The 18,900-nt window shown below is 44.4% G+C and overlaps 4 protein-coding genes and 1 non-coding gene across 5 annotated transcripts; 3 read left to right on the top strand and 2 right to left on the bottom strand.

The window, feature by feature from the left end:
* Positions 1 to 800: 800 nt before the first annotated feature.
* comtd1 (catechol-O-methyltransferase domain containing 1) lies at positions 801 to 2,297 on the top strand. Its single transcript, XM_037272479.1, has 7 exons — positions 801 to 948; positions 1,017 to 1,135; positions 1,323 to 1,428; positions 1,525 to 1,643; positions 1,808 to 1,862; positions 1,929 to 2,062; positions 2,134 to 2,297. Exons 1-7 carry the CDS (start codon positions 894 to 896, stop codon positions 2,284 to 2,286), a joined length of 741 nt encoding a protein of 246 aa, XP_037128374.1. The 5' UTR covers positions 801 to 893; the 3' UTR covers positions 2,287 to 2,297.
* A 193-nt stretch (positions 2,298 to 2,490) lies between these two features.
* LOC119135116 (voltage-dependent anion-selective channel protein 2) lies at positions 2,491 to 5,855 on the bottom strand. Its single transcript, XM_037272478.1, has 9 exons — positions 5,744 to 5,855; positions 4,871 to 4,942; positions 4,753 to 4,802; positions 4,431 to 4,583; positions 4,282 to 4,334; positions 3,849 to 4,076; positions 3,616 to 3,766; positions 3,476 to 3,533; positions 2,491 to 3,262 (listed from the first exon to the last, which is right to left on the bottom strand). The coding sequence occupies exons 2-9, from the start codon at positions 4,935 to 4,937 to the stop codon at positions 3,171 to 3,173; spliced, it is 852 nt and encodes a 283-aa protein (XP_037128373.1). The 5' UTR covers positions 4,938 to 4,942; positions 5,744 to 5,855; the 3' UTR covers positions 2,491 to 3,170.
* A 687-nt stretch (positions 5,856 to 6,542) lies between these two features.
* On the top strand, positions 6,543 to 10,307 carry polh (polymerase (DNA directed), eta). The gene is made up of 10 exons (XM_037272500.1): positions 6,543 to 6,812; positions 7,014 to 7,148; positions 7,219 to 7,454; positions 7,588 to 7,751; positions 7,855 to 7,958; positions 8,037 to 8,156; positions 8,229 to 8,352; positions 8,440 to 8,505; positions 8,569 to 8,741; positions 8,923 to 10,307. Exons 1-10 carry the CDS (start codon positions 6,676 to 6,678, stop codon positions 9,545 to 9,547), a joined length of 1,884 nt encoding a protein of 627 aa, XP_037128395.1. The 5' UTR covers positions 6,543 to 6,675; the 3' UTR covers positions 9,548 to 10,307.
* Positions 10,308 to 11,104: 797 nt separating this feature from the next.
* gtpbp2a (GTP binding protein 2a) lies at positions 11,105 to 17,706 on the bottom strand. The gene is made up of 12 exons (XM_037272501.1): positions 17,264 to 17,706; positions 16,263 to 16,289; positions 15,455 to 15,639; positions 15,262 to 15,370; positions 14,978 to 15,175; positions 14,720 to 14,894; positions 13,644 to 13,863; positions 12,699 to 12,834; positions 12,513 to 12,571; positions 12,260 to 12,431; positions 12,026 to 12,190; positions 11,105 to 11,819 (listed from the first exon to the last, which is right to left on the bottom strand). Exons 1-12 carry the CDS (start codon positions 17,453 to 17,455, stop codon positions 11,628 to 11,630), a joined length of 1,830 nt encoding a protein of 609 aa, XP_037128396.1. The 5' UTR covers positions 17,456 to 17,706; the 3' UTR covers positions 11,105 to 11,627.
* Positions 13,957 to 14,039, top strand: trnal-cag. The gene has a single exon. It is a non-coding gene; the product is annotated as a tRNA-Leu (tRNA).
* Positions 17,707 to 18,900: the final 1,194 nt, after the last annotated feature.

Raw genomic sequence — 18,900 nt, 5'->3', positions numbered from 1 at the left:
TTGTAAACGTTGTTGCCTTGAACAAGATTTGTCCCTAAGTCTTGTGAACTTGTGTTAACGATTCTATGTTAAGTTTATTTACATATCGAAGTTACGTTAATCAACATGCTACAAGCTAAGCAGCTTAATGAATACACGGGCTAGTTTGTTTGAAAAGAAATGTAGAAATGATTAAAAGCCGAAGGCGGAAGACGTCGTCAAGTTATCTCCGCATTTCCAACGTCAAACATTAATTATGACGGAGCAAAACGTTGCCTACCTGAAAGCTGTTCGATGTCTTGTTTTTTTCTTTCCCCCTATTTCGAATGAGAAATCCTTTGAATCCTCTTGTTTGTGGGGCTCTCCAACATTTGTCAAGACACGCGGTGTTGGGAAGACGGACGCCAATCACTTGCAGAGAGCACCAGGTGTAATTGTTGATCCCGATTGGCTTACTCCCTCAAATCATTGTGGGTTTTTTTATTATTAAAGTCATTACTAGTTTATTTCTTGATTATATTTTGTTTTGTTAATTTTGGATTTATCCAATGATGCGTATTTATTTAGTATTACGCTAGCTTCGGGCAACATCTGATCTCCTACAACCTTTTTTCAGGAAGAAAAATAAAATGGACGTCTCAAAGGTCCCGAATCAAAATGTATAATATTTTATTTTCTCAAATAAACATAAAGAGAATATGATCACTTATGGTTCCGCAATTTAAAGTTTGGCGCTCAACGTGGTTGATTGCGCTATAAAAGACTGAATATAAATTTCTCTGATAGATATAGCTTGAAATATTCAAATGAACTGCATACAGTAACACTGAAAAGTCAATGCACCGAATGTCAAAACAAACGCAGACATTGGAGTCAAACAAAAAACGGATCAATGCTTTCTTTGGCGAGAGAACATGGCTGCAGGCAGGCACTTTCTAGTCTGTCTCGGACTCTCTGTGCTCCTCACAGGTAAATGTTTTCTTATTATTCTGTGTATAAATGGAATGGTGACTCAAAGTGACAGTGACGTCTTGAAGGCTTGGGAAAGTCCGCGTTTGTTGGGAAGAGTCACAGCAGAGGAAAGGATGACCCGGTGCTGCAGTATGTGGTCAACAACTCGCTAAGGGAACACCCAGTCCTCACAAAACTCAAATTGGTAAGCAATAGAATTAAAGAACACACCTAAAATATCCCCTTAGTGGTTTGAAGCAGTTAACCTATTAGCCACTAGATAGCAGTATGCCAGACAGACACAATATGTTTCAATTTTCACATTGTTGTCCTATTAACTTTTCAATTAATTTCTTGACATTTGAGGTCTATGATTTGTACTTTGATATCAGAGAACTCTGGATGACCAATGGAACGCCATGATGGTTTCCATCGAACAAGCCCAGTTGATGGCCAATCTCATGAAATTGATCAACGCAACCAAAGCTATTGAAATTGGTGAGATTACACCCAGCCCAGCAATCCTCAAGGAATTTGACGACGGAATCCCTCTTAATGGTTGTGTTTTATTATCTTTTTTTTGTACCCAAACAGGAATGTACACAGGGTACAACGCGCTCAGTATGGCTTTGGCCATGCCAGAGAATGGACATGTTGTAGCATGTGAAAACAACAACATCTATGTAGAGATAGCCAAGCCCTTTTTTAAAGAGGTAACATCATCTACCAAGTTTCTTTAGAGCACATGTCACAGAATCATTTGAAGCTGAGACTTCTGGGCGATGATTAAAGTGAAAGGCCGCCAGTTTGATCATCACTGCTGAAATAATGCATTTCTGAACAGTACTTTATGCGTGTCAATATTTTCTTGCTGCAGGCCGGAGTGGAGAATAAAATCGACGTCAGGCTACAGTTGGCAATGCAAACACTTGGTAAGAGATTTGTGATGAAAGTTGACTTTCACTTGAATTGTTGACATTTGTACCTTTTTCCTGCAGATGAACTGATAGCGGCTGGTGAAACAGGAACCTTTGACTTTGTGTTCATCGACGCTGACAAATCCGGCTACGACGGATACTATGAAAAGTCCCTGGAGCTCATTCGGAAAGGGGGCATCATTGCCATCGACAATGTAGGTCTGCAGTTTGTACGCCATGTACTGGACGTGAAGCAGATGTTCAATGTGTGTGTGTGTGTGTGAAGGTGCTGTGGAGCGGAAAGGTTGTGGATCCTGCCCCCGATGACATCACTTCCAGGACTTTGGATGCTCTCAACAAGAAGCTCCACAAAGACCAGAGGATCGATCTGAGCATGCTCACTGTAGGGGACGGGCTGAGCATTGCCATTAAACGCTAAATAGCTTTCAATGTCTTTACATCTTCATAAATGGCATGTTTTGTGAAACATGTAGGCAATGTTAATTGATATAGAACTGTAGGCAATGTTAATTGATATACAACTAATGCAATCCTTGTGTAAATGAAATAAACAGTAAAACTGTCCTCACGGATAACAAATGGAAATCAGTTGTGTTTTGCAGCAACACCCCATGAGCCAGTAGTAGGTTGGAGACTTTATTGAAAAGGTAACAGACAAAAGGAGCTCCAAGTTCTCCTTGTATGCGAGAGGAGACTTACAGTTAACTCCTCTAGAACATTTCATTTCATTTGCTAAGTTTGGCATCGCTTTCTAGCAGTCTCGAGCCTCCCAAAGTGTTTTTTTTTTTTTTTTTTTGTGGTGGTGGTTGGCCGAGTGGACTGGTTTGTGATGACGCCGTTGTGTGCGCGTGAAGGAGGCTTGCAACTGTATTTAAATAGTAACGGGAAAAAGCCTAGTGTAGTTTTAAAACTGAGGAATATCAGACGGTGGGTGGTGTTTTAAACAGAAATCACAGCGGGGAGGACAGCACTCACCACACAAAGACGGAGTGTCTGCTAAGATAACAAAGCCACACAGGCACAGTGATGCACAACTGGGACTGTATTGGATTGATGGCAGTGCTGGACAAGAACCATGACATTCCGGTTATATAAATAATATGCCACCAGACTCTCGAAAGTAGAAAGCAACAAAAAAGCACCGGCATGACGGCGGCGCTCACTCAAGAGTTTGTCGTTGCAGCCTTTGTGAACCCGATCTCTCTCTCTCTCTCGCTCGCTCTCCCTTTCAAGATGTCCCTACTTTTGCTGGTTGGGTAATGTGTAAGGCCAAATTCCTTCTGATATTCCGGAGTTCGAAGCTTAAGCCTCTAGTTCCAAGCCCAAACCCAGCTTGTGGCCTCCGGCGTTGATGTTCTTGCCGTCCACCAGGCCGGCCAGGGTGAGCTTCACACCTGGGCAGAAATGGCAAACAGTATTAGTGGGTCAAATTGTATACACAGATGTCAATCTGCTTGTTACAGCTCAGGTGCAGTTAAAAAATCCCTGTTGATTTCTTCCCCACCCTTCATTTTAGAATATGCTAAATAAAAATGTCTTTCTACCGATGCGATGGGAGGTTTATAAACTTTTGCTCAAAGTTATAGCGGCGAATGGAGGCAGCTCACCTGGTCTAAGGGTCTGGGTGTAGCCAACGCCAACAAGGCTGTTGTTGTTTACTTTAGCCTGCAAAAAAACAGAAAGGGACATGTTGAAGTATTTGTACAACTTTGCTTTTGTTTCAGCACCCTCTCGCTGGTGTACTTACACTGACGAAGGCATCCTTGTCCAGTTGGTATTTGGCGGCGATGCCAAAGCGCGTGCTATTGCTGCCTGCGGTCCACGCCAGGTTGACGGCAGTCTCGAGCTTGTCGCTCACCTTCTGGTAGATGGAGCCTCCAAACTCTGCTCCGTCGTTGCTTTAAACAAACACATGAATGGATTAGACTTGCCGATTGAAATGGGATTAAGAACGTTATCGTAACGGCGCGAGTTACTTACACATTTGTGTGCAACTGGAAGTCTCCCGTCTTGTAGCCGATGGCAAAGTTGTTTTGAGTCATCTTGGACTTGGCAGTGTCGAAGGACATCTGGTAGCCGGCGAGCCAGCCCTCGTAGCCAACGACCGCCGCCCCGTGGATGGTGGGGCCGGCAAAGTCGAAGTCCACGTCGCAGCCCAAGTTCACGTACTCGCGTTTGTAGGCGGTCTTGACTTTGCCGCTCTTCTTTCTGTCGAGGGATACGCAATGACGTTCACAAATATATACAGTATCGTTAACCGTGGCAGACACATTTGGACCGGAGAGGGTCAGCTAAGTGACATCAAGTCATGACAGAGCTGACAAGTAGATCATGTTGCCAAGATTATATAGTGAGGCAGCAGGCAAATTCAGCTTGACGCTTTCAATGAACGCCTCAAGTCAAATAATCATACCCAGTGTTTGGCGAGAAGGTGGTGTCAAAAGTCAGCTTCAGTCCCTTGGCGATCTGTGACAAAATAATTTATTGGATAAATTGATATTCATTGTGCTTTTCTGTCATTATAGATTGTGTTTTAGATTTCACTTGATTAGTTGCCCTTACCTGATCTTCAATAGTGATTTCTGTTCCCAGGGTGTTGTCGGTGTTCCACTTCTCCGTGAAGGTCAAGCCATACTCTGCCCTCTTGTATTTGGTTTCAAGGCTGCCTACAACTTTGCTGGTGTCGGTGTTGGAGGATCCAGATGTTTTGAATTCCTTTGTTTAAAAAAATAAAATAAAACAACTTGCAGCACGGTTATTAAATACATAAAATGAGATAAGAATGCCAACCAGATTTAAAATGTATTTTGCACAGATTAAACTTGTCTTCAATGAGTTTCAACAGTGTGGTTCTGATGCCTGAGTACATAAATACTCTAATTACCACGCCACTGGCTGACTTTGTCTTGACGTCAAGCTTCACCAGGCCAAATCCTGAAGAGAGTCGTTTTGATTAAATTCTGAGGTGAAATAATTTAAGATTTCAACACGTGAATTCCTACCATAGCCCTTGTTGAAGATGTCCTTGGCAGACTTGCCCAGATCGGCATACGAGGGAGGAACAGCCATTGTTTCTACCGAAAAGGGAACAAGTATATATTTTGTTAGCACGCATCATTATGTATTTTTTAATACAAGGGGAGGGAATGATGCATGCTAGGTCAATTGTTGGATAGAAAATGCAATGCCACACTACATGTTGAACGTTCTCCAAAGTGTCATCGCTGACCTTCCGAGTTGCAAAGGCGCTAGTATTCTCAAATGTAAAGCATAAGTATACGTTCATGTTTTACGAAACCATATTGCAAATATTCACTCAGCGCGCCATTAGATTGAATTGCTCGTGGCTACTTAGCATGCAACTGCAACGTACCAATCTACTCCTTGTGGCCTGACAGCCCATGAGCAAGGTTACTGTGGGTCGGATTGCCATTTTAACGCCCTGCTCCAGCCCGGCGCCTGTTTCTTATCGTGTTAAGTTGAAAAAGTTAGGCGGGGTGAGTGTACATGTTGGCGCTAATTAGCAGCACGTCAAAGGGATGTGCATTGACGAGGGCTGTCACTCGGCAAAGGCCAAAATAGGGGAAATGCATGATTAGCCTAACCCAGAGACATTAGTAAAGTAAAAATCACCCGAGCTGTCACTGCAACAGTGGAAGATACACACCAAAAAAAATCAATTCACTCCTTAAAAGAGTTGACTAGGTTTAATCTTACACAAGTCAGACACGACGTGCCCCAGCTAGCGAAGCTAATTGCTAAAGCTAGCAGAGTTGCCGGCGAGTGGCAAAAGCAAGTTCGACAGCCCCTTTTTGGAAACTAAAAAAAAAAGATGGAGACATTTCTAGAGACCTCAATTCAAACGTAATCCTTACCGTTCGGAGGGGTGTCTAAAGGTGGCCTTAAGTGACTTTTGAAAGATGTTACCCGAACCGCACGGGCGAGTCAGACTTGACCAGTTGGAGGACGAGCTGAAGGAGACTGCGCTCATATGAAACCTGACCTATCACATCCTGCCGTAGGACCCGGGCTGGCTCGCAACTGCCTGAGTAAAAAAAGATACCCCAAAGACTCATCCAGAGATTTTGGGGTACCAAACCCTGACGAGACTAGATGTATGTAAAAGTTTTTCCATTTAATGCACGGAACGTATGTTCTCTATGTATGAAAGAGACGCATGTTTTTTTGTTGAATAAAATCTGATAAAGGTTATATCAATCTTGCACCTCAAAGGAAAAGAGGAATGGATTGAATTGATATTGTAACCCTACAAAGGCTACTCACCGTGGCAGGCCGAAACTACATCCTTTGCTCGTTTATCTTCCTCGTCTTTCATTTTCTTTCGAAATTTCGCACCAGGTGGTTTTGACCGTTTTGTCTCCATGTGAACAAGAAATAACTACACATTTCCCTTCATTCCAAGTGTGACCCCCTCACCGCGCACACATCAAACGTACGACATGCAAACGTGATTTGTATGTCATCATGCATTTAAATAGAAAATCTTAACGCAAAGCATTGCGCGTGCAATTTTTTATTTTATGCATTTTCAATTCATTTTTAAAATGTTATCAAATTCTCTTGTACAGTGTTTAATATTTGAGGGGGGGGGGGGGTACTCGTGCTGATTGGTCGATAAAACTACGTCAGCCAAAGACCAAAACAGTTGTCTGTCCACTTTTGATGACGCAGTTATGTAAGCCACATAATTGCGGGAAACCAAAAGGTATCGGCCGTGTTGTTCACGGACATACTGTTAAAACGTTCAAAACACGTCAAGTTGTTCGTATAGCTGATAGAAACAGTCATGGAGTACGGAAAGGAAAGAGTGGTGGCATTAGTGGACATGGACTGTTTCTACGTGCAAGTGGAGCAGAGGCTGAATCCTGCCCTGAAGAAAACGCCCTGTGTGGTAGCCCAGTACAAGACATGGAAAGGAGGCGGGTGAGGTTCTGACACACACACAGATGTCGTTTTTCAACGATCAATCCAGCTGACAAATGTCATCTGGACCATTTCACTGTCCCGTGGTGCCCAGTGTTGCTTGAAATCCTTAGCGTAGTAGTTTGCTTAGAGTTACAACTACTTCCCTAAATAGCTATTTAACTGATCCATTCCATTTTTAAATGTCACCTGCCCTGTTAGGATCATTGCAGTGAGCTACGAGGCCAGGCACCACGGCGTGACGAAGAACATGTGGGTGGACGATGCCAAGAAGCTGTGCCCGGATCTCCAGGTGGCACGCGTGCGGGAGTCTCACGGCAAGGCGGACCTGAGTCCGTGAGTGAGCTCGCGTGGTCACAGTAACGATGTCACCGAAGGGCAATTTAAACCCGCCGCCGTTATGTAGTTACAGGGAGGCCAGCGTGGAAGTGATCGAAGTCATGTCTCGCTTTGCGGTGGTCGAGCGGGCCAGCATTGACGAGGCATACATGGACTTGACAGCGGCCGTCCAGCAGCGGCTGAAGGACATGGCAGACAAACAAATACAGCCTCACCTGCTCAGGACCACCTGCATCCAAGGTTACCCTCACAATTCATCTGACGGAGAGGAAGAAGCTGCTGAGGATGCCATTTTGGAGAAAGGTAGGCAGAGCTGTAATTTGTGCTTCATAGAAGAACTCAAATATTGTAGATATGAGCAGAATATTGAAAACATACGCACATGCACTTTTAAATATATTGTTACATTAATATCTCTGTGCTGTATGTCCAACAGAGAAGCAGAGGTCGGCGGGTGTCCGGCAATGGCTGGCGTCCATGCCGACGCACAACTCTGCCGAACTTCAGCTCACGGTGGGCGCCCTCATCGTAGAGGAAATGAGGGCAGCTGTCGAGCAACACACGAGCTTCCAATGTTCAGCCGGCATCTCGCACAACAAAGTAAGTTGAATTCCAACGATTTTGTCAAATGATGTTTTCTTACATTTCTGGACATTTGATTTGATTTGTATATGTGCTATTCAATTCTTGTGTGTTCTTGCAGGTGCTGGCTAAACTGGCATGCGGTCTGAACAAACCAAACCGGCAAACTGTTCTGCCGCTGGACTCGGTGACGGAACTTTTCAGCACGCTGCCCATTAGCAAGATGTGAGCGTGCGTTTCAGTGAAGATGTCACCAAGTGAGAGCCTTCCACTTAGGAATGCAGCTCCTTTCTATTTGTGCAGACGCAACCTGGGAGGTAAACTGGGGGTCTCCATCACAGAGATTCTGCAAGTGGAGCACATGGGGGACCTGACTCGCTTCTCTCAGGCCCAACTGGGGAAGCACTTTGGAGAGAAGACTGGGTAAGTCTGATGAAGAGAAACCTTCTAATCCCGTCTTGATTGCATCGGATTAAATACGTATACATTTTGCAGCCAGTGGCTGTACGATTTGTGTCGGGGCATCGATTTTGAAGCGGTGAAACCCAGACAGCTGCCAAAATCTATTGGCTGCAGTAAGAACTTCCCTGGGAAAACATCTCTAGCTACAAAAGAGCAGGTATTCAGCACTGAGGTGTCTTTTTAATCACACAAACGGATCTTATTTTAAAGACCACTTGCTTATTTCTGTTCATGTTCGGTGAAGGTACAGCACTGGCTTCATCAGCTGGCTTTGGAGCTGGAGGAGAGGCTGACCAAAGACAGAGAAGTGGTAAGAAGATGGCTTACAGTGCCAATGTAGAGTCACTTTCTCACACCAGTTTTTTTCTTGCAGAACGGCCGCGTGGCAAAACAGTTAACGGTCGGCGTCCGTCAGCTGGGCGACAAGCGTCCGAGCGGTTTCTCCCGCTGTTGCGCTTTAGTGCGCTACGACGCCGCCAAATTGTCCAGCGACAGCTTTGCCATCATCAAAAGCCTCAACACGGCAGGAAACCAGCAGGCGGCGTGGTAGGTTCAGTGTAACCACAATTGGGCATGTCGATTAATATGACTGATTTGACACTTAAGAAATGATTTTGAACAAAAGATGCATCATGCTAGTGTACCTGTGACGAACCTTGAATCAAGTTCAGATGTTCGAGTAGGCTTGGCTGTAAATCTTGACCACGGGCTTTTGCTTGCCACACAGGACTCCGCCTCTCACGCTACTGCACCTCTCCGCCAGCAAATTCTCAGATGCCCCGTCAGCATCGGCGGGGGGCATCGCAGGCTTCCTGAGTGCAGACGCGCCTTCCACTCGACTCTTTCTCTCCTCCAGCCCTGCCGCGCGCAAAACGCCCACCACCATTCGGTCTTTCTTTGACAAGCAGCAAACCAAGTCCCCCCCGTCTTGTTCCGCTTTTTCTCTGACTCCTTGTAAAGATGCTCCAGTAGACCCTCGCGCCGGCATTTTCTCCTTCCTCCATAAGAGAAACACAGAAACCGTTTTAAAGCCAACACATGAAGATGAAAAACAAGAGAATGGGGTGGACAACGCGGAAGACGTGCTCAAGTGTAAACGCTGCGGCCAGAACGTGCCGGCGTGGGAGATGCCCGAACACAATGACTATCACTTTGCCTTGGAACTGCAGAAATCGTTCTCCTCTTCTGCTTCTTCCTCCTTCGTCAGGAGAGGGCCTCCTGTAGGGCCTGCGCTGTCCTCTCTGGGCAAAACCAAAAGTAGAGCGTCAGGAGGACCTCATCCCAAAAGACCTCGCTCACAAGATGGAGGAGGAGGGGCGGGCACTTTGGATTCTTTTTTCCAAAGATACTGATGGGGAATCAGTCACAATCAAAAATACTGTGGTATCCTCATGAGTGCGCAAAGTTTCCAAGTTTCAAGCCGCCTGTTGGTTTATTTCTGTACTTTTGCTTGTGTCAAGAAACAATTACTAAAAAACTCCATGAGTGGGTGTTGGAGCCGATTAATGCAATTTGAACTCATTTGAATGGGGTAGTGATACAAGTAATTTTAGTCACAAGTATGGTAACAAAATTAAATGAACTCTTCAAGTTAAGAAGTTTTGATTGAGCTCTGAAAGTGTTAATGAGTGTAGGTGGTGGTTTGCCTTCGTGGCTTCTGATTAGCTGGTGAATGTCCAGAAACTGGGCTGTTAACAAAAAATCAAATCAGCAATATGGCACCCAAAATGATGTGGTTGCATGTTATTTTACTCGATTTGCTCAAGACTTTCAATTACCAGACGTGCTCATACAATGAGTTACATTGCGCAATTGCGATTATCATTCAGTCAGGCCGATTATACCACAACACGCCAGCAGGTTGTATTAATGAGCTACATATGAAGCAAAAGAGGCCTTTACCTTCTGTATTGTGCTCGTGACCTCCTCGCAAGTGACTCAAAAGGTGTGGCTCCTGTTGTTTAGTGCTGCAGTCTTGCATCATGCGGCCCGTGTATAAAAATACAAGGAGGGAAAAATGTTAATTTGATGGATTTTTAATCACATCATTCCTTGGCAAAGGGTATGAAATGAATCCAAAGTTATCAATAAAACTCAGAAGTCAACATTTAATTGGATAAACGGCTTTCTTATGAACACCACACATAATATTGGATCTGTACATAAATGGATCAGACGTGATTGATTATACACGGTTCCATTAATAAAAGGGAATTAAAAAAGATATAACTGTAAAATGTACAAACTACTAGAAATATACCTGAGGTGTACAAAAACAAAATGTAAAAGCCGATCTATAATACAATGGTTGAAATATGCACAACACAAGTGGAGTGAATGTGGAAAGCTGATGTGACAGTGCGGCAGTAGTAAGACTGTTAATATAAGGCCCACAGTCTTGCTTTGGAGCAGTACTTAACAGTCAACAATTTGGTACAAATATTTGTGTGTTTTGAACTAGTAGCACCAGTTGTCGCGTCGGAAGGCACTTCCATTAGGCACTGTTCACACTTGTGTCTGAGTGCGAGTGAGAGACATCAGTAACAAGAGTTGGCAGCAAATACCTTTGAAACATACCGTAATTTTCGGACTATAAGTCGCACCGGAGTATAAGTCGCACCAGCCATAAAATGCCCAAAAAAGTGAAAAAAAAACCATATATATGTATATAAGTCGCTCCTGAGTATAAGTCGCCCCCCCCACCCAAACTATGAAAAAAAAACGCGACTTATAGTCCGAAAATTACGGTACTGGCTTTTGAATCCAACAATTCTGTTGTCCACATGAGCCCCTTCTGGTCATTAGTCATTATGCCGTTCGGACAAGGATCAGTCACAAAATATTTTACCAAAACGAATTAGAATTTTAGAATCGTGTGCTCTTTTGTACCAGAGGCGTTGCCGTAGTTCTTCTGCTGTCATCAGTTTCCATGTTGCACTCTTGCGCTGATGATTTTTTTTCCTGCTCAAGCCCATATTCTTACAAACGAAACCAATTGCTGACTTTTCTTTCGTGACAGTGTGTGAGGCTACATTCCTGGCTTTGGAAGGTATAAAAGGCAAGGTGCTCTTAAAAATGCCAACTTGTTTACCAATTGCTGACTTTCCTTTCGTGACAGACAGTGTGTGAGGCTACATTCCTGGCTTTGGAAGTATCTTGAAGGTATAAAAGGCAAGGCGCTCTTAAAAATGCCAACTTGTTTACCAATTGCTGACTTTCCTTTCGTGACAGACAGTGTGTGAGGCTACATTCCTGGCTTTGGAAGTATCTTGAAGGTATAAAAGGCAAGGTGCTCTTAAAAATGCCAACTTGTTTACCTTCTACGGATGAGAGCGGCAAAGTGTGCGGACATTGGTTGGAAGCTTGTCCGTTATAAAAATCAAACCAAACAGCACTTGTGTGTTTTTCTTCGGATGGACGCGCGTTCACGCCCTAGTCGTCATCTTCATCTTCGTCGCTCTCCGGGACGTGGCGATACTGCGCAATGGGATGCAACTTGGTGATGTGGCCGATGCCCTTGGTGACGCCCTCCCTGAAGAGCACCTTGGCCCCCATCTTCAGGTACTCGGGATGCTTGAGGAATTTAAACTGGACGCCCGCCTTCTCCCCCGTCCTCAGCTCCTCCTGACAGATGCAGAAAAGTGGTTGATTTAAACATGGTTCTATCACTTCCCCAAAAAATTATTTAAAAAAAAAAAAAAAATACAAGGACATTTCATTTCCCAAGCGTTTTTGCATCCGGTTTAGTCTTTTCTAGTACTACTTGGGCAATGAATGACAACTCTGAAAAGTAGTTTTCAAAGTCACAAATTCTCACCCATCACTCTCACCTTGCCATAGACGGCCTCCACGGTGGCGGTCTGCCTCACGTTGCCAATGTGCACGGTCACCTGGAAGCCCTTGTGGAAGGTCTTGGAGTGGAAGAGCAGTACAATCTCAGCCTCAAATATCCAGCAGATGGTTGGGTCCATCTCTGGACTCACCATCACCATTCCCTGTGGGAGGAAAACATCAGATGGCTCCGCATTGCCTAACGCCTGAACGGAAATGTTGCAAAGGCTGACCTTTCGCAGCAAGGTGCGGTTGAAGTTTCCGAGCGCCAGCGTGGCAGCCTGTCCGGCGCGAAGCACCCGGCAAGCCGAGCGGTTCCTCTGGATGCTCCCGACGGTCAATTTGTGGAACTGCCCCGAGTCTGTGGGCCCGACCACCAGATCATCTCCCTCGCGGCAAATACCACTACAATCAAAAACATCCAACTCGGTTGAAAGACATATTGAGTTTGAATAGCTTTTGAGTGCTTGTTGCAGACAAACCAACCTGCACAAAGTCCCGCCCACCACAGTGCCCACTTCTGGCACCGTGTAGATTTCATCCACCTAAAGAACAACAGTCATCAGTCAGTCACGTCTTCTTACTCTGTGCTATTGCAAACTAGTGGAATCTGGCGGGTAACGGATAGAAGCTAGTTCCAGAAGAGCAAGGTTGCCGAGTGGCCGGCTTTACCTGAAACTCAGTGAGCTGCTGCATCAGCTCCTCCTGCTCCTTGCTGTTGCTCAGCGGAGGGATGATGTTGAAAAAGACCTTGAGCAGGTCCAGATTCTCTCCGGACACGCTGGACACGGTGAAGACGGGTGTAATGCTGGCAAGGGGGAGAAGTCACAAGATCAAAAATACCGGAGTACTTTGAAGCAAGTGTTTCAGTGTCATGCTAGTGCTCAGTTGTCACGTGGTTGAAATAAGTGTTGCTTCTGTTAAGCCATGTTTAGCACGCCTCCTGGTTTATTTTGGCCGGTAGCCACTTTCCGTCTTTTTTCTTCCCCCCTTTGGTATTTACCAACGTTTTGTGGACATAGGACTTTGATTCGGACCTTCTGCGACGAGCACTTTTGAGTCCATCTGTTTTGCGAAGAGCACTTGAGTCAAGATGTTGACTCCTACGTTAGCTTCCTACGCTTTATTTTTTATTTTTTCTTCACTTGCACTATTTTTTTATCTAATATTTTTTTTTATCTCCACTGCATATTGTGTATTGTGTATTTTGTATACACTGTCCATATTTTTTAATTATATATACCTTCTACTTCTTTAAAATCTTTTACCCCCTTCCCCGCATGCGTGTGTGTGTGTATATGTTAAGTGTACTGCTGCTAACAAAGGAGTTTCCCCATTGAGGGAATAATAAAGGATTATCTTATCTTATCTTATAACCTGCGACTGGACAACTGTCACGTGCCTTGTCACTTGGATCAAAAGTGTGATACACTTCTCACCGTTTAGGATATTCGAGTTTCGGCTGAAATCCCAGGATGAACCAAACTTGCATTGAAACTTAATTTGAATGGACATATGCAGTTTTAAACAAAATCCGAATCCTCCTAAATGATTGTGAATACATATATATTACATTTCATTTTATACTTGTGTTCAACTTCAGAGCTTGGTACACACTTGGGCGACTGGGCAAACTGCTGAGCGGCGGCAACGGCATCGTCCGTGCTGGCCACAACCATGGGCACCTTGTTGCAGCCCGGCTGCTTGAGTACTCGCTCCAGCTGCCGTACAGTCCGCTCCACGGCGGCCCGCGTGCACAGGTCCACTTTGCTGATGACGATGAAGATGGGCACCTTCAGGGCCATGGCCAAGCCCAGGTGTTCCCGTGTCGTGCCAGCTAAAAAAGGAGAGGTTGAATAAAATGATTTACTGCTTTCCAGTTTAACGACTTGGGGGGAGTGCCGCAAAAATATGACGATGGCACAAATGTGTCAGGATGGCCGAGCGGTCTAAGGCGCTGCGTTCAGGTCGCAGTCTCCCCTGGAGGCGTGGGTTCGAATCCCACTTCTGACATGACTCTTTTTGTGGTATTTCTTTCCATGACTGTATTGCTAGCTAACAGATAAATCCCGGCTGAAAATGTAATTAAATACTTAATAAAAGTAGGCAGACGTGAAAGTAATACAATAAATCCAAAATTCCATTGAGGTATGGATTGCGTGCTCATTTGTGAGCCCTTTTTTGACACCAACAACAAAAAATCCCCTGCAACGAAAGCCAACAACAATCCGTTTTATGTTCTGATGAATTGTTCGGTAAGTTTGGCAGTGCAAGGCTGACTGCTAAGTGGCCCCCATATTATCAGCTGACCCATCTGCGGATGCCAATAATACCAGCATGAAATGCCGCTCACCCGAAGATGATATTTTTAGAGCGGGTCATAGTGTCTGGTTTGTTACATAAGGTCAGATTTCATGTTTGTAGCGCTCTTTCGCCGCCGCAGCTGGTTGACTGAACAAGTTGGGGCAAGGACAAAAAAAGGTATTTGGCTGTACGCCAGGAGCTGCTGATCAAGAATGGTGCAGTTCCATTTAGTTGGGCCTGAACTGACACCACTGCTTGCTGTTAATAGTCACATTAGGCATTCATGGAAAAATATATGACCTATTTTCCCCCCAAAAAGGACATACTGTATATATAAGTCGACAAGATGGATGAAAGTGCCTGCATTACATCAACAAACGGTCACTCACCAATGCCGGTATTTGCACTGACAACAAGCATGGCGAAATCGGGGTAGTAGCTGGTGAGGCCAAAGATGGTTGTCTTCAAGTATTTATGGTGACCCGCCAGATCGATGAACGTGATCATTTTAGAGGCACTCTCACAAATCTCCTCTGCCGTTCGAGACTCGCTGTAGTTCACAACCTAGAAGACGTAAAAGAAAATGGTGCATGACTTCAACGGATCCAGTGCTTTCGTTTTTGTCGAATGAAGATTGTTCCGCTCACTTCTCCTTTACTGTTAAAACCCAGGATCTCAAAGCTGATGCTAGATGTTCGCCCAGTCTGGATTTCATGGAGATGCCTGAAGAGGTTGAGTCTGGCTCTTCCCCGTCCATTATCCAGCTCGCCCTGCGTCAAAACGCCCAGCAGAGTCGATTTGCCCGAGTCCACGTTACCGATGACGGCAACTCGCAGGTCCAGGAACTGCAAGAAAAAACGCAAAGAAATGCAACATTTTTAAAAAAGACAATAGACGCGAGTTCTTGTGTCTTAATGGTTGCCGTGCTAACCTGCTGGTCATCTGGCACCTTTCGTATCAGCGCTTCGGCGATGGTGAGAGGCCGATCGGTGTCGTAGTCCACCTCTGCGTGTCGAAGGATGGTGATGTCAGCCCCAACTCTGTCAGCCAAAAATCATTTTGGGTGTCAAATCAACATGTATCAAGTGCTTTGTACGTGTGGCTGGGTTCACTGTGAAGCTCACTTCTCAGCCATCTTATGAAGGGTGGTGAGCGACGCCTTCATTTCGTCCTCCGACAGGCCCACCAACATGCCGTTATCCTCCACCCCAATCTGGTAGACAGCTTCTCCGCGACCCTCCTGGAGCCGCCATTTCATTTGCGTCACCAGGTGCTCAAATCGACTTGGCGTAGGGTCCACGAGCTTTAGCTATGCAGCGGGTGAAAAGATCACAGAAATCAACCAATGATATCCTGATGCTAACATTGCCAGTGATAATCCACGTCGGTGTCAGATTTCTACATACGAGACGGACGGAAAAGACTTGTCAAATGGTTGACCTACAAATGTTCTTTTGGCTGATGTTGTGAGATTCTCTTTTATGGTTGAACTAAAATGGGATTCCAACAAATATTCAAACTATTCTTGACTGTGAGCCACATATGGTAGTCGTTAGCCTAGCCATTAAATCTAGTTGAGGAACAAATAGTGGAGTCTCCAACTGCAGTCATCTTTAGGGGCAGGGTGAAACATGAACACATTTCAATACATATTTGTTTCATTTACTGTGGCTGTAAAGCTCAACAAACCTGAAGCAATAAAATAAGACCACACCTAACACACCATGCAATGCTATAAAAGCTAATTACCTAAGAATATTGATTAAATAAACCACTCTGACAGTGTCACTGTGTGCTTTTTGAGGGATGGAGAGTCAATGTGTGTCGAGCAAAGTGTCTGCTTAGTTGATGCGTCTCATATAACCCAGTCAACCCACTCTGACGGCATATACTGTATCCTATTACGGTATTGCTTTGTGTGAAAGTTCTTACCTTGTACTCGATATTCCCTTCTTCTACCTAGGAGATAAGGTACAAAGTGTTAGACGCGGATAATCACAACTTTCTATTTCAGGGCATTGAATCATTTGCAATTGGGCTGCTCTGTCTTAGAAGATGTTTGACCTCTCATAAGAGAAGGCATCATCAGGTTTTTCCATACCAACTTGGGCTGGTGTGTCCTAAGCAAGCCTTGTTGCATGAACTCAACTCACTGACAAAGCCTTCTCGGACGAGAGGCGACGAAAAACAAGAAAATTGTGATCGAATCAATGCCACGAGAAAGAAAAGACCTGAATGAAAATAATCACAAGCATCTAATTGATTTGTAAATTTGCCAATTTCCTGATGTAGCATTGAGCATGACCTATTTAAAACTGTGCTCAATACTGAACAGCTTAATGTGAGCAAATGTGTGTCAAATTCCATTCAAGTTTACCTTGGAAATAAATCACTTACTACGACGACTTTTCTACATTTGCAAACTACTGATAAGGAATAGGCTTAACTTCTGCTGAATGCGAGGATGATGTAACTTTACTACACACAACCAAAAGCCAATGGACAGAATGCCGGCCAAGAAGGACATACTATTATCTTTTGGAAGTAATATTAGCACGACTGAGGACACGTCGACGACACACACACACACACACTGACAGCCCCCCCAACCTCATAAACTAACCCCCCCCCCCCCCCCCACACACACACACAGCCCCCCCCAAGGTTAACTATTTACAAACACAGCTGATGCTACAATAGCATGCTAACTACACTTTCGCTCATTTAAATCTGGTGATTTTAAAGATATTACATGGTTATAAACTATTGCGGCCAATTAGCTAAGTAGCGTAGAATGGGACGTAAGAAAATGGGCTAACACGGAATGTAGCTTTAAGCGTAAAGTGAAAGTAAACTGCGTTGGGGTTTTTTTTCGTAATGAACACAATAGAGACGCTTTTAGCCAGCGTTACTTATCTATGAGACAAGCGTACCTCTGGTGGTAGATAAGGGGTGCTGTTGCTCGGTTTGAAGCTGCGAAAGTGTCGCGCATTCGCTCTCTTCTTCTTGGCAGAAGCCCTTTTGGTGGCGGAGGTACGTCCGCAACCATTGCCCAGGTTCACTTCAGTCCGAGAGCCGTCGTGTCCATTTTCTGAGGCAAACAACTCGGAAACCCGCTCCTCCATAAGCTGCTTGGCAAAGACGGCGGACCGGGAGGGCTCTCTCAAAACACCGGGGGGAGCACAATAGAAGTTGTCTTGCTCGAATGGGACGCTTCCTACCAGAAAGGGGGGTTTGTTTTCGGTCAAGTGGTGGCTTAGGCCCCCCCACCCCAAATAAGAGGACCGTTCGAAGTCCTTCTAAACATTAATAACAACCGAGAAGAGATGGTGGTTTTGAGTTTTCCGAGGATACACGTCATACCGTGAAACGTCAGGCAAAGCGAATGGTGTACTACAGGCTCAGCGCGAGCAGGCGGAAATCTCCCAAATCATAAGTAGAACATCTTAAGCACCGCCCGTGTGAGCTACCCAGATAAAAAGCGTGCGTACACTTTACAGCGCACGGTGCTTTGCAGAGCTTTGCGTCAGACGACGAGGAAGTCCTGTTTGACACCAAGACTGACGAAAGTTTGCATTTAAAGTATGAAATCACACCCAGAATTTTAAAAGTTACAGAAAACACTTGTGCACTTGGACTTTAAACTTTATTCAAATGGGAATATTGTGTTCATTTCGGAGGGGAGGGGGGGAAATTGGCTGATAATGCACGAAAATGGTGACAACTCTTTTAAAAACCACATAATACAGATGTATATTATTTTTTTAGTCTTATTCAGTATGACACTCACCATAAATGTCATATTATTATTCCTTTTTAAAAAATGAGAACCTTGAGAAGCAGGTGAATGGATTATCCAAACAATAGGTTAGTATGGTCCTTAACTTTAACGTTATAATTCTAATATGCTGTACTAGTAGCAATATTACTTTGTGGATTAATTTGCGTGTCTTGAGAACATCAACAATGGCGCCATCTTGTGTTTCGGAAAAAAACTAGTCTTAGGACAATATTTGTATTTAAGTAATTAAGTAGGATTTTTAATACTTATAAACTCGAACTTTCTGAGCAAATATTTATTTATTTATTTATTTATTGACCAGCAGAGTCCAATAGGGATCACGGTACCCAAGTCAAAGTGTGGACCGTCTCTCCAAGCATTCCCCATTGATGTAGAAGGGTGCCGAAACTGTCCTATGCATGGTTGTTGGGGGTTCATATCTGGGGTCTGGCTTCCTCTTCATTCCAAAAACATGCAAGTTTGGTTCATTGAACACTCCCAATTGTACTGAGGTGTGAATGCGAGTCTGAATGTCTGTTCTGTGTTTGTCCCCAGCATGGTTGCTGAAGGTTTACTGGGACAGGCTCCAGCTTACAATGACCATAATGAAGTATTGAAAATGGGCAGTTGAATAGAATCATTTATTTAGTTAATCACCTTTCATTATTTGTTCATTTAGAGGCAACTGAGTGCCAATAGTAAATTTACACTAGATTAAAAAAATGAAGAGATGCAGCAAATGTTTTTTTTAAGAAAACATGATCATTTGTAGGTTGTTATGAGGTCTTT

This window comes from Syngnathus acus, chromosome 15, assembly GCF_901709675.1.
Source record: "Syngnathus acus chromosome 15, fSynAcu1.2, whole genome shotgun sequence".
Classification (NCBI taxonomy): domain Eukaryota; kingdom Metazoa; phylum Chordata; class Actinopteri; order Syngnathiformes; family Syngnathidae; genus Syngnathus; species Syngnathus acus.
This window is presented reverse-complemented; position numbering and strand designations above follow the sequence as displayed.

What these genes read in the sequence shown, in the direction of transcription:
- comtd1 (XM_037272479.1), top strand. Translation starts at nt 894, where the DNA reads ATGGCTGCAGGCAGGCACTTTCTAGTCTGTCTCGGACTCTCTGTGCTC. An exon ending in ACTCTCTGTGCTCCTCACAG is followed by an intron (nt 949 to 1,016) that starts GTAAATGTTTTC and finishes GACGTCTTGAAG; the next exon opens with GCTTGGGAAAGTCCGCGTTT. An exon ending in TCCTCACAAAACTCAAATTG is followed by an intron (nt 1,136 to 1,322) that starts GTAAGCAATAGA and finishes CTTTGATATCAG; the next exon opens with AGAACTCTGGATGACCAATG.
- LOC119135116 (XM_037272478.1), bottom strand. Translation starts at nt 4,937, where the DNA reads ATGGCTGTTCCTCCCTCGTATGCCGATCTGGGCAAGTCTGCCAAGGAC. An exon ending in AAATCACTATTGAAGATCAG is followed by an intron (nt 4,335 to 4,430) that starts GTAAGGGCAACT and finishes ATTTTGTCACAG; the next exon opens with ATCGCCAAGGGACTGAAGCT. An exon ending in TTCCAGTTGCACACAAATGT is followed by an intron (nt 3,767 to 3,848) that starts GTAAGTAACTCG and finishes GTTTGTTTAAAG; the next exon opens with CAACGACGGAGCAGAGTTTG.
- polh (XM_037272500.1), top strand. Translation starts at nt 6,676, where the DNA reads ATGGAGTACGGAAAGGAAAGAGTGGTGGCATTAGTGGACATGGACTGT. An exon ending in GGATGCCATTTTGGAGAAAG is followed by an intron (nt 7,455 to 7,587) that starts GTAGGCAGAGCT and finishes TATGTCCAACAG; the next exon opens with AGAAGCAGAGGTCGGCGGGT. An exon ending in CACTTTGGAGAGAAGACTGG is followed by an intron (nt 8,157 to 8,228) that starts GTAAGTCTGATG and finishes TACATTTTGCAG; the next exon opens with CCAGTGGCTGTACGATTTGT.
- gtpbp2a (XM_037272501.1), bottom strand. Translation starts at nt 17,455, where the DNA reads ATGGAGGAGCGGGTTTCCGAGTTGTTTGCCTCAGAAAATGGACACGAC. An exon ending in CCCCTTATCTACCACCAGAG is followed by an intron (nt 16,290 to 17,263) that starts GTACGCTTGTCT and finishes CTTATCTCCTAG; the next exon opens with GTAGAAGAAGGGAATATCGA. An exon ending in ACCGCACCTTGCTGCGAAAG is followed by an intron (nt 12,191 to 12,259) that starts GTCAGCCTTTGC and finishes TTCCTCCCACAG; the next exon opens with GGAATGGTGATGGTGAGTCC.